Source organism: Condylura cristata, unplaced genomic scaffold (genome assembly GCF_000260355.1).
Source record: "Condylura cristata isolate star-nosed mole 26May11 unplaced genomic scaffold, ConCri1.0 scaffold00021, whole genome shotgun sequence".
Lineage (NCBI taxonomy): Eukaryota > Metazoa > Chordata > Mammalia > Eulipotyphla > Talpidae > Condylura > Condylura cristata.
In genome coordinates, this window is record NW_004567122.1 from 1,800,137 (window position 1) to 1,812,628 (window position 12,492).

At 41.9% G+C, this 12,492-nt stretch overlaps 1 protein-coding gene across 1 annotated transcript in view; it reads left to right on the forward strand.

Moving 5' to 3' along the window:
• GSTCD (glutathione S-transferase, C-terminal domain containing) overlaps window positions 1–12,492 on the forward strand; it is a 65,417-nt gene that overhangs the window by 33,438 nt on the left and 19,487 nt on the right. The window contains exon 5 of the mRNA XM_012727729.1: window positions 12,283–12,398. Within this exon, the coding sequence (XP_012583183.1) occupies window positions 12,283–12,398 (116 nt within the window). The remainder of the gene's footprint in view (window positions 1–12,282; window positions 12,399–12,492) is intronic.

Consider the following 12,492-nt stretch of genomic DNA (forward strand, 5'->3'; position numbering starts at 1 on the left):
TACATGTGGTGGTGTAACGAATTCTTAAGCCACAGTTATATTCTGTCAAAACAGTGTAAGTACTGCTTCCATGTAATGCTGGAGAAGACGCTGAGGCCACCTGGTCTTTTCTAGTTATATAATCTCTTATCCTGCCTTCTACTCTAATACTGAGAATTTCACAAGATGAAATATTTTATTTAAGTTGACATTTCCCCTAAGGATACTTAAAGATAGTCCATAGTAGTAATTAGTCTCTTTTCATTAATTTGCCAGAGCTGGTTGGTTCATGTCTGTTTTTTGTTTGGGAATGTTTCCTTCCCTTAAGACAGTATTTCTTTGAATAAAGTTTTCATTCCATTTTTTTTTAAGAAGATTTATTTTATTTATGCATACAAGAACTGGGGTAGAGTTCTTGTAGGTAGGGGTAGGCTAGAGTGCAGGGGGTGAGAATATTCACCAGAGACGGAACAGGGAGCAGAACAGGCAGATGTACTGAAATGCATTTCTGTGGGGAGCAGCAGGGAGATAGGAGGGGTCTGCTGTGCCCTCTGTGTCACTCCCTGGCCGGGGATTGAACGCGTTCTGCAGCGGCTGCACACAGCCTCATAGTGCTGCACTTTAACCTGTTGTACCACCAGGGAGAGCCCCAAAGTTTTCATTCCATTTTTTCTTTTCTCTTCAGGAACTTATCCATAAATTGACTTCAGTATCTCTTCCTCATACCTACCTTTTTAACTCTCTTCTCCTTGTCTTTTTTTTTTTTTTCCTTCCTTTGAGAAGTATATGAGATGAAAAAGTATGTGAGAAGCCATAACCTGGCATTTCTCTACCGTGACATAGTGTTTATGGTAGGGTGCTTGCTGTGGCTGGTGAAACCGTATGCACCTCACCTTCATGAGGGGGAATGTCTGGAACTATGTAGAACACATCTGTGAGCCAGAGGTCAACCAGAGTCAGGTCTGTTGAAGTAGGAGGGCAAACACCACCCTCTGATGTGCAGTGAGTGGGCTCAGAGGAGCAGCTGCTGTTACCGGGGCCGTAGCTGCGCTGGGCTGCGCTGCGGCCTCTTTACTCCTGCAGTGGTCCTGTCAGGTAGGGATGGCTACAGTGGTTTTGTAGGTGACAAACGAGGACTCAGAAAGATTTGGTCGCTTGACAAGGTGGGACAGCTCATAAGCCTAAGCCAGAATGCAGTATCAGGCCTTTTGCTCCTCCCTTAATGCCCTTTTATCTCCAGAGGCGGTGAACATGGCCCCTAGGAAAGCTCCCATTTAGTTTTCAGTCATGGTGTTTTTTTTCTTCTTTTGGCACTCTACTCAAATTTCACTGGCTGGGATCCAGGCCTATGGGGAGGAAAATGAAAATAGAGAACTTTAAAATAAACATCGTAGCTCTTGCCAATAGCTCGTGAGTGGGAGAACTATAAAAAGCAGACTGGATGCACTAATTGTAACAAAAATAATAATATACATCTCTAAACCTCAGCAGCCATTCTTATAATACTGTGCTACACAAAATGATATTTGTAAACAGGAAATTTCAAAATTAAAAACAAATTTGTAATAGCACAAAAATTCAAGACATTCTAATTGACTCCCAGTGATCAGTAGGGAAATAAATTATATTGTGGTTCCACAAATAAGTATAGCTTCATGGACCCGCAGGGATGAATCTTACAAACAGAAAAAAAATAATAAGTTTCATAAAAATATCCATAGTTCCATTTCACCCAAGTTTAGAAATGTTCCAAAGTGAATAATACGGCATTTGAGACACAGTTCTGTGTGGCAAAGGAAGAGAAGACCAGTTCTAATGGTAAACAGACTCGGGGATCACAGCTACCTGAAGACCGGGTGGAGGGGTGCGCTTGTGCACACTGCACTGAGAAGCTCAGTGACTTTCTCCTTCAGTGGGTCTTGGGCACCACAGCACTTACTTGGCCCTCAGCATTTGTAGTACACACATGCAGAATTCAAGGGTTTATTTAAGACATACTTAAACAAGATATTTTGATTCCGAAGAGGATTATGTTTCATTTGCCTAGACATTTTCAGCCATGAGAAGTATCTCCAAAGATACCAGGTGATTCATTGTCGTTAACAAACATAATCAGATGGCTTTCTCAGGGAGTACCTTGGAGGTAACAGTACTTTTATATAACTACCTAAAGAAGTACCTTCATTTGAAACATTGGGTTCTGTGAACGTAAGATGGCTTTAATAAGAAGGATAATTTTTTGAAGATGCCACATCCCTTAAGTTATGATATAGACTCTGAAAAACTGGTCTCTAATCTTCGGGGTTCTTTAATCAAGGACAAAATTTCAGTTCAAAAAAATGGCATAAAATTCTAGTGAGACTATCATCTAATTCAGGTAATTCACATGCCATATTTCATGTTAAGTCCTGATAAGGGTATTTTAGAATTTTGTGGGTGCATTTTTGTCATCTACTAAAAAAAATCACTAAGCGTCTGCATTCTACATATTGCAGACTATTACAATATAACACTTTTAGTTCTTTATATTAAAATCAAGTGATTATTTTTATTTAAATGACACAGAATATATTATCAGTATAATGAAGGAGAGAATTCTCCAAAATATTTATTTTAAAAGAGGTGCTAGGAAAAAAATCTTTAACTATTTAGAAATATGTACAAGTTCTTGTGAAAGGTTAAGATCCAAGCCAGAAAGAAGTCTCCTAAAAATTAAATTATATGAAGATTTAGAAAGCTTTCTGTATGTCCCCATGTGTTTGTATTTTAATTACTTTATAATCCATAATTAATACTTTAATGTAGATTGGCATCCATGATTAAGAAGAAAATTCTCTTTTCATCTCCTGCTTGTGAATAAAAGCATTAAATTTCCCTCTGGTTAAAACTCAAAAGGCAGAGTTAATTTGAAAGGTTTTCAAATATTTTTCTTACTGAATGATTTTTTAAGTTTCATCTGTAATTTTAGGAGGAAATGAAATATTAGATTTTTTTAATTGCTTTTTAACTGGTGGTTTGGGAACAGTACATTGATGCCATCTATGAGGGCCCCTCTTTATATGCAAAATGCTTTAGTTTTCTTCTAAACTAATCTCCTTAAAAGCTAATAACCAAATCAAACAATGTACCCTTTTCAGTGCTGAATAAAAATAGGTCAGAAAGGGATTAAAATACTGGCACTGCACAAAAGTGAAGAAATGAAAGTTTTACTCTTTCTGACGCTCTGCCTTGTTAAGTGAGAATTTGTGCATCACCACTTAATTCAGACCGCTCCGCTCACCGTTAGCTTGCGCTCAGTGTGTAAGCCCTTACTGTTCGTGTGTGTGTGAGACATTGCTTTCTAAGAAGTTTTCCCATTGCTTTCATTAGAAATGACTGTCGGGCCCTCCCTGGTGGCGCAGCGGGTTAGAGCACAGCACTGAGAAGCTGAAGCCGCTTCTGCATGAGTTCGATCCCCGCCTGCCCCGGAGGTGACCCACAGAGCACAGCAGACCTCTCCTGACCCGCCCACTGCCCCCTCAGCAGTGTACTTCATCAGTTGGCCTGTTCTGCTCCCCATTCTGTCTCTGGTGAATGCTCTCACCACCCTTGCACCTCTGGCCTGCACCCCAGTTCTGTGTGCACAAAATAAAAAAAATCTTTTAAAAAAGAAAAGAAATGACTGTCAGCGGCCCTTGACATCCCCAGTTTGCTTCTCTGCACATTTCATCAGTGAAGAGACTTGAGCAGAGTATACATAATACTTTCTCCTTCACTCCCCCTTCTTTTCCAGGGAGTCCCCGCTGCGCCCTGTGTAGTCTTAGGGTCCTTAGTAGGGTTAATACTTGAATTAAGAAGTGTTTCTAAAAGCCCATGGGGTGCAAGGAGTCTATGTAGAAGTGGGTGAGGTACAGGGGTACCTGATACACCGTTAACTAATAACTGCAATTCAAATGTAAGTGCCAGCAATGCATGCATCAGTGACACTGAGGACTGTCAAAGTTTTTGAACCTCTTAGGGAAAATAGAAGTGAAAATGTGTACCATTTTTAACGATTCATACAGGTATTTCTTAATGTCAGACCATGCACAAAGCGGTCAGGCTTGCACCACCGTACAGGGAGTGTCCAGTACGTGGTTTGCGTGCCGTGCTGCTGTTACATTTGGCCAGTTAGCTGTGTGCATTCTCGCCATGTGATCTGCCTTTGCTGCTCTCAGCGTGCTGCTGTGACTGGATGGCACGTCTACCTTTCTGTGCCTATTAATGACTGGGTTGGGCAATTGGTTCTAGGGCTTCCTTTTTATGTAGATCTCTGGTTAAAGAAGTCCAACATTAGTACTAGTAACCCGTGAACAACATTTTCCAGGTCAACTCAGTGTGTAACTTTCACATCAAATTCACTGTAATTCACAAGGGAGAAATACAAGAGTTTCTGCAGGCCTCACCAGCCAGTATGCCAACACACTGGCTTCCGCGGGCCTGTGCCCCTGGCCCTCCCCACTTTACTCCCAGCCTTTCTCACTATGTGTGCCACTTCATCCCCTCGTGCCCGCCATCAGTTTTCTCCTGGGCCATTCCCACCAGATGCTGGATGCTGAAGTGACAAAATGCAGAAGCTCCTTCATTTAAAAAAAAACCCACTTGCCCTACTTAGCCCTGCAGCTACTGCCCTATTCACCTCTCCCCTTGAAACAAAACACCTTAAAAGCTATCTTTTTATCTTTTTCTCTCCCACTCTCCTTCCAGTCTTGTTGTATTGATATTTTTAAAGATTTATTTATGCATGCAAGAACTGGGGTATAGGCTAGAGGTGTGGTGGGTGAGAAGATTCACCAGAGACAGAGTGGGGAGCAGGCAGATGGACTGAAATCTACTGCTGAGGAAGCTGCAGGCAGGTCGGAGAGGTCTGCTGCGCCACGTGGGTCACTCCCTTGCTTGGGATTGGACTCTTGCTGCAGTGGTTGGGACAGCTTCCTAGTGCTGATTTTAACTCCTGAGCCACCAGGGAGATCACTCTGATCTTGCTTTTAAAATTACAAACCCTCGTTTTGAAAAGTTGCACAAGTATACAATGACTATCCCCGTAGCCTTCATATATTTGCCATTTTTTTTTTACTATTTTGTCTTATTTACCACATTTCTTTAATATGCTCATTCTTCTTGAAACATTTGTAAGTTCCTTTGCAAGCTGTGGCATTTCATGCATCTGCTAAAAACAAGGGTGGTCTCCCGCAGGATGGCCACGCAGTGTTTGCACACAGGACATTCAGCACAGAGTACTCTCACCGAGTAGACTGACCGTATTCAAGTTCTCACGGTTGCTCAGTCAGGCACTATGCATTGCTTTTAGGTAACAGATATCTTTAGTGTCCTTTGGTCTAAAACTCTGGTCTTTAAATTTTTTCGTCCAGATATCTGAAGCAAAGTGAACCTATTCCCCTAAGTCATCTATAGTGTTCTAAACCAATGTTACCATTATTAAAAAAAAAATCAGCTGAAAACATAGATTTTTTTTTTTTTTGCCCTTTATGACATTGATTTGCTTTTTTTTTTTTTTTCTCAAACCCTTAGGCCAGTTATCTTGCAGAATGTTCTCCATTTTGGCTTTATCTGCTCTCCCTATTAGAGGGAACCAAAACTATTTGACATGTCCACAGTGAAGTGACCCCTGGACATCGTAGCAAACACACCAAGTTGACACTGTGTCCTGAGCACTCAGTGACAGGGAACACTAGCCAACTCTCACATCATTTCATGATAAATTTGAACACTTGGGTAAGGTGTTTGTTGGTTTTGCCATTATGAACACACTGATTTACTTTGCAATAATAAATAATAAACTGAACTACTTAGAGACTATTTTGTTTCCCTCCTCCTCCCACTCATGTTTCACCAGTGGTTGTAGCCGTATTGGTAATTCTGTGCCTATCAGCGTTTTAGCATGTATTGGTAATTCTGTGCCTATCAGCGTTTGCCACAGACATTATAAAATGATGACATTCTGTTTCTTTTATGCTTTATACATTTTTTCAGTTGTTTGTCTTCTTTCTCGGACCTGCGGTGTCTACCCGCCATTCCAACAAAACTTGCCACAGTCACCAACAGTTTCAATTTACAAAATCTCTTGGACCTGTTTTCCTTAGTGCATCTGCTGCCTTTGGCACAGTTAATCTTCTCTTCTCCTTAAAGCGCTTTCTTGGAGACTAATAAAAACCCAGAGAATGAGCCGTCCGTATCCTTTGCTGGGTTGTTCAGCGGCCCCCGTTGAAACATTAAACAGCCTGCAGATTTGGTCTTCATTCCTCTCCTGCACCTCCATATTGGCAGCCTGATTCTTCTTACTGCTCAAGTGTAAAAGCCTGCAGTCATTTTTGACTCCTCTCTTTTGCCCTCTGCTCCTTCCTTTCTGTTGGCAAATTCTGTCAGCAAATTCTGTCGGCACTGTTCCCTAAATACACACCAAAACTCATGACTTCTCACCGTTCATCACTGTATCCTTAGTCTGAGCAGCCATCGGTCTGACCTTGACTCCTGACAATGTGCTCGTCAGACTCCCAGCTCCACCCCGCCTGCCTGCGGTAGCCTTTTTCACATCACATCAGAGCCACAAAATCCCCCGTCCAATTCCAGTAAAATCCTGCATTCTTCCCCAACGGTAAAGTCCTCCCTGCCCTGAGCCTGCCTACTGTTTTTGCTTTCTCACCTGCCAGCGTCCTATTTACTAACTCTGCTTGTTACCCTTTGTCTTAAAACTTTCCCCCAGATAATAAATAGGAAAAGGGTTCGCTCCATCACTTCTTTCAGCTCTTAAGCGCTAGCTGAGTGAGAGCTTCGCTTTCTCCTCTCAGTCCCTGAGTACTGGGTGTTTGCTGGCGTGCACCTCTGTGTGCCCCCACAGAGCAGCCAGGACTGCCGTTTCTCAGCCCTCAGAACTGTTCTCGGCATGAAGGGGTCATCTAATAAATATTTATTAATTGGCTGTTGTCATTTCTCTTGCTGTTTTATTAATGATGAAAAGAAAATAGATTTTTCCGACTTCCAGGAAAGGTCTTAGTTTTTTAAGGGTTCTTTTCTTGAAGTGTGTTTTTTTTTTTTACAATTTTCAAAGTAACTTTAGGGAAGAAATTCTTTTTATGGATTGTGTAAATTAATGTCAATTATAATTTTATTTTGCTCCTTTTGATGTTTTTCTCAGTGTTTCTATATGCTTCCTTAAAGGGTAACTAAAATTCTCATGTTAACCTAGTATTATTATTTTCATAATAATTAAAACTGTAAAACCTTTTGCTAAATCATCCATTTATGAATTTTAAAACCCACTAGTACAACAGTATTTATTTTAATATCCCATATAATCCTCTAGGAAATCTACTATTTTCCATTAGCTAATGAAGGAAGAAAGTTCTGATTCTTTTTATCAACTTGAAAGAAAGAACTCATCACATATTTATAAAATTAAGCTAATAGAAGCCAAAGAAGTTTTTTTCTTGAGGTAATGACTTACAAAACTTTCCTTCAGATGCATCTCAGCATGCCATGCCCATCACCAGAGCCCCCACAATCTACTGGCAGAGTCTCCTGGACCCCACCCTCTTGTCCTTTATCACCTGATTTAATTTTTTTGTTGCTAAACTCCGTGCACTGGAATGTGAGACTCTTACTTGTTCCCCATGTACCCCAGCACCTTACCAGGGCCAGGCTGATATGCAGTCAGTGCTTAGAAAACATTTGCTGAATTAATGAACTATTCCACAGAGGTAAGAATGAAGCAATCAGAGATAAAGGATGAAAAACTCAGAGGAAAGAGAGGTGATTCAAAATCCCAGTTTAAGCGAAGTGAGTTCCTGCCTCCCTCTGCCTGGCTAGGCCCTGAGCCAGTGTCCTGACTACAGCGGAAGGGCTGGCTTTGAGGTCGCTGCAGGCCCTCTGCTCTTGTGTTGGAGGCCCCGGAGCGGCAGCTTAGGTCAGTCGCCATTCTCTGCTTTGGTTCCTGTCGTGGCGTCCGACACCGGCCCAGTGCTGGTAGCGCCCTCTAAGTGCCGTTCCTTGATGGCAGTCCCTGCGCACCTGGCCTTAGCATGTCCTGCTCACTGGTGGTCCTTTGCCACACAGGTAACGGGCGCGGGGCTGAGGGCCGGTAAACACAGGGGTTTCACTCACAAGTCCTCCATGCAGGTGGGGCTTGCTGGGCAAACCTGCCGGTGCACAGCCTCTTGGAGGAGGCTTGTCTTCTAAGGCAGCTTGCTGTGTTTCAAGAGCAAGCGTCTGGAAGGACCGGAAGAGGAAGCTGCCAGAGCAGCAAGCTCGGCATGGTCCCTATTTCACCTGTGAAGCGCCATAGAGCTCAGAGGCAAGGAAGCCACCTCTTTGCAGGAGTGCTGTGTAGTGACATGGTGTTAATATTATTGAAGACTTGGGGCCTTATCTCCTTAGGTAGTCACCATTTTCATTATTTTCATCAATATAAAAGATATTTTAAACACCACAAGAAAACCTGTGTGAGTCAGGTTATTGTAGAGATTAGAATACTGAATGCATGCAAGGAACTTACATTTTAAAGTAGCTTGCTTCTAGATATTGATTTACTTTAGTTTACTATTTTGGGTTACTGAGTATTATTTAACCCAAATGTTGAGTTACACATGAAATTGGAAGCCAAATTGAGGATTACGTAAATGATCACAAACAGTTAATGAGACTTAAAATTCCTTACTGTTATTAATTGAAACCTCTGAAGAAAAAGAAGAAATCAATAGCCTAACTGCTTCTTAGACTTGAGTTTTTTTTTTGTCCTAAAACATTTTGATTTGATCTTATGGGCAACTTAGAAGATATTTTGAACTTTCTCATTTTTTTTAAACAAAATTGCAGAGCGAACTTATCTTTATTTTGTCTGGTATAAATCATAGTTGAATGAAATTAAAAGGTATGTTTTTTACTAACTCTGGGTTCTGATAATCTCAAGTAGAAATCTTAGAGAAAAACATAAAGAATAAGTCCACCGTTCACCATATCTAAGCTGTCACATGAACAAAGCAGAAGTTTTGACTGGGAAACAATGAGACTGTGCTTTCAACTTTTGTCCTTCCACCCAGCCTTTTGCCTATTTTCTAGTTATGGTTTTCATCAAAGACAGCCTAGAATAGATACGGGAGGTGAAAGTTCATGCTGTTTTAAGTCAGCAGCTGCTCTACCGTAGCATGAAAGATCTTCCCAATCCATTTTCCTTTCTTTTATCCTGGATAATCCAATTTTGCAACACATTGATTGCTCAGCCTCCCCATGTCACTTTTCTATAAAATGAAAAAGGTTGCTCCAGTCCCTGGGCGGGGATATGGCCTCTGGACAGAGTGGCAGCGAAAGATCACCTCACTACCCAGAGTGACGGGTGCCACCTCCCAGTGACGCCCTAGGTTCATACAGAGTGCGCAGGCTCTGGACTTGATGTGTGCGCTATGCTCACAAGCCTGCTCTTGGAAACCTTCGTTAGAGGGAAAACGGGAATAAAGTACATTTTTTTTGGTGACTGATAATGAAGAAGTACATGTTTTTCCTAAGATGTAGGTACTCGGGAAAGCCCCTGCTAGAAAGCACCTGGCATCTTTAAACTTTCCCCTAATGGGGCACCAGTTCTGCTGTTACGAAATCGCAGTAATCAGAGCCTCTGAGAAACGGTAGATCCTATTGCGAGAAGACTGAAACTGCAGTTAGAATCCTTACTTAGAGTCTTGTCTCACACCTCAACACTGTCGGAGCTAGTGCTACATTTGAGCCACCGCCTAAGTCTCAGTGTTTTCATTTGAAAAGAAGGACCCAGTCATCTGCCTGACAAGTTTGCTGAGTGCTGAGGGTCGATGAGATTGCAGATAAGCAAATGCTTAATAAATTGCAGAGCACTGTGTTTACAGAAATTATTGCTGTTCATTTTAGATTTGATGAAATATATGGATTTTTGTAAGTCATTGCTGTTAAAATGCCACTAAAAGCTTATTGTACAGTGCAGTTAATAAAACAAGTTCTCCAAGTTCAAGGGTTCTGTTCTGCGTATACAGGACTAGTTCATTCAGGGCAGAACCAGGTGCTTACAGGTCCTGTGCCCCTTGCTTCATCTCCACTGGTCTGTGTAGGCCGAACTGGCTGGTTGCAATTGTTAGCTGAGTGATTAAGGTATTTGTGGGTTGTTAGTCCCCAATTTAGAGAGGGATACGTTGGCCTCTTTTAACATTTTGAATTTGTAGTTAATTATTGTGCTTTCTAATAGTATTCTAGCAAAACTGTCAGTGAAAATATCTTCACACTGCCTCCCTGTTAGAAAGTTAGCTAATTCTAAATGTCATGGAAATATGGTACAGACCTTGCTATCAGATACTTCATTTTAGAAATGTTAGTTTCTTAACTCCTTGCTCTTAACAAGGCATAGTTCTTCTTGGCTCTCTTTAATGAAAATCCTTCGGCCTAAAAATTGTTAAGAGATTCCCAAGCAGGGCAGAGCCGGAAGTGCTCATGTTCCTGATCCTGCTGGGTCACTGCTTTTAATATATATATAATAGTTTATTTTTACATCATTTTGTGCCTTTTCCATCCATCTCATTTGTAAAATTCCCATAGACCTCCCATCACTAATTCACCCTTGTGCCATCACCATAGTCCAGTGCACTCCCCACCCTGCCCATTTTTGATCCCACTCCCCAATCCTCCCTGCCCCCCCCCCCATAAAATGTCTCTGGTATATAGTTGTTCATTATTATTTTATACCCCCTGGTCCTTTTTGCTCCTGCTATGAGTGAAACCATCCGGTATCCTTTTTCTTTCTGGCTTATTTCAGTAAGCATGATCCCCTTGCTGGGTCACCACTTTTTTAAAGACACCATTGGTGACCCCAGCTCCCCCATGAGGCGCGGCCGGTCTTTCCCCTTTTGCGCTCCGACTACCCACCCTTCTACTTCTCCTCCAAAGCACAGCTACACTCGTATGCTCAGAAGGTGGGTTTGTGTGTAGACGGGTTGGGGGAACGGGGTGTGGATGCAGGGGGGTGTGGATGCAGCGCGGCTCGCCATTAGCAAGAGGTCTAGGTGGAGGGCACAGAGGCGCTCACCTTCAGCCTCGCTTTGTGCTTGAAAACCGTCGTGAAGACCTCAGACAGGCGTGGTTATCCATAAAGGCGGTATCAAGGGGCTCTTGCTGACCTTAACTTTTCCACAGTTATATTAATAGAGAAAAATGAAAATAGCTCTTTTAAAGCAACATGAAACTATCTTCCCAGCTGAACCCATCAGACTGATGTAAATGCTCATGTTTAAGATTGCAGGGAGCCGTGTTAGACCGTTAAGAGTGTGAAACTCTGCTCAGCTGCAGTGGTGCCCACATCGTGACAGCAGGAGAGGGTTGCAGGAGTTGTGGCGTATGGAGGCAGAGGATACCTACACTGTAGACGCAGTGTCCATGTGCTGAGTGGGAAGGCTGAGCATGCGCTCTGTCTACAAAGCCTGAATGTGTGGGTGTGATTGGGAATGCGTTTATACAAAAATATTAGCTCTGAATTATGAGAGAATGAAGCATTTTCTTAAGGTCTTTTTTAATCCACATCTTTTTTTTTCCCCCTAAAATAAAATTTTCCAAATGCTTTTATTCAAATTAGGGACATAAGAAGGAATATAGAAAAGAGAAGAAGAAAAAAGTCATGCTGTTTTTTTTTTTTTTTTAGCGGAAACAAAGCAGGGAAACCTTGGTATGTGTACCTTCTTGATCAAGCCATAGAAATTATCTGGCTTTTCCCTTTCATCTCTATCACTGAAATCTAGTCCTACATTTTCTTAATCATGCTGTTATAAAAAGCACACTCAAAAATGTAAAAATAAATAACTTCATTCATTTTTCTGGAGTTTTTTTTAAAGGAAAGTTAAGCTGTTTTCATGCTTCTAGGCCCAAGGCATTTGGTACTTGGAAATGCCCTATCTTTAATCTCTAATTGCATTAAATTTCTAGTCTGACTCATGCGGACAAGAAACTTCAAAGGAGGAATGGGAAAATCCAATTTCTCCCTAAATAACCACTGATATATTTCAGACGTGTGACACCTATGTTCCAAGTGTTCTACCAGAGGAATTAAAAGTTCAAGGATGTGCCAGTTAGATAAGAAAAATGTTTTTACTTGTCAAAGATCATTTCTCTCCAAGGAGATACAAGCAGATTTAGGTAGTCTTCACATTTCTGGGAGAGGGGTAGAGAGAAGAGATTTTCTGTTAGGTTTTATTCATGCGGTAAGCATGTTTTCAGTGCTGGGCCCTCAAACGCGGAATGATTCTCGTCTCTTGTCTTTCTCAGGTAAAATGTCCAACGATCGGGCTTTGAGGAAGCAGCAGCAGTTAAACAACCTGGTTTATGTGGTGACAAATCAGGCCAGACCTGGTGACCGAATTGTGGATTTCTGCAGTGGCGGGGTACTGGGTCTCTTGTATTCGTTCTAGCCTTTCCAGCGCTGCGTGGCTTTTCGTTACCTTGACAGCGGCTTTCGTGGGCGAGGCGGCTGTCCTA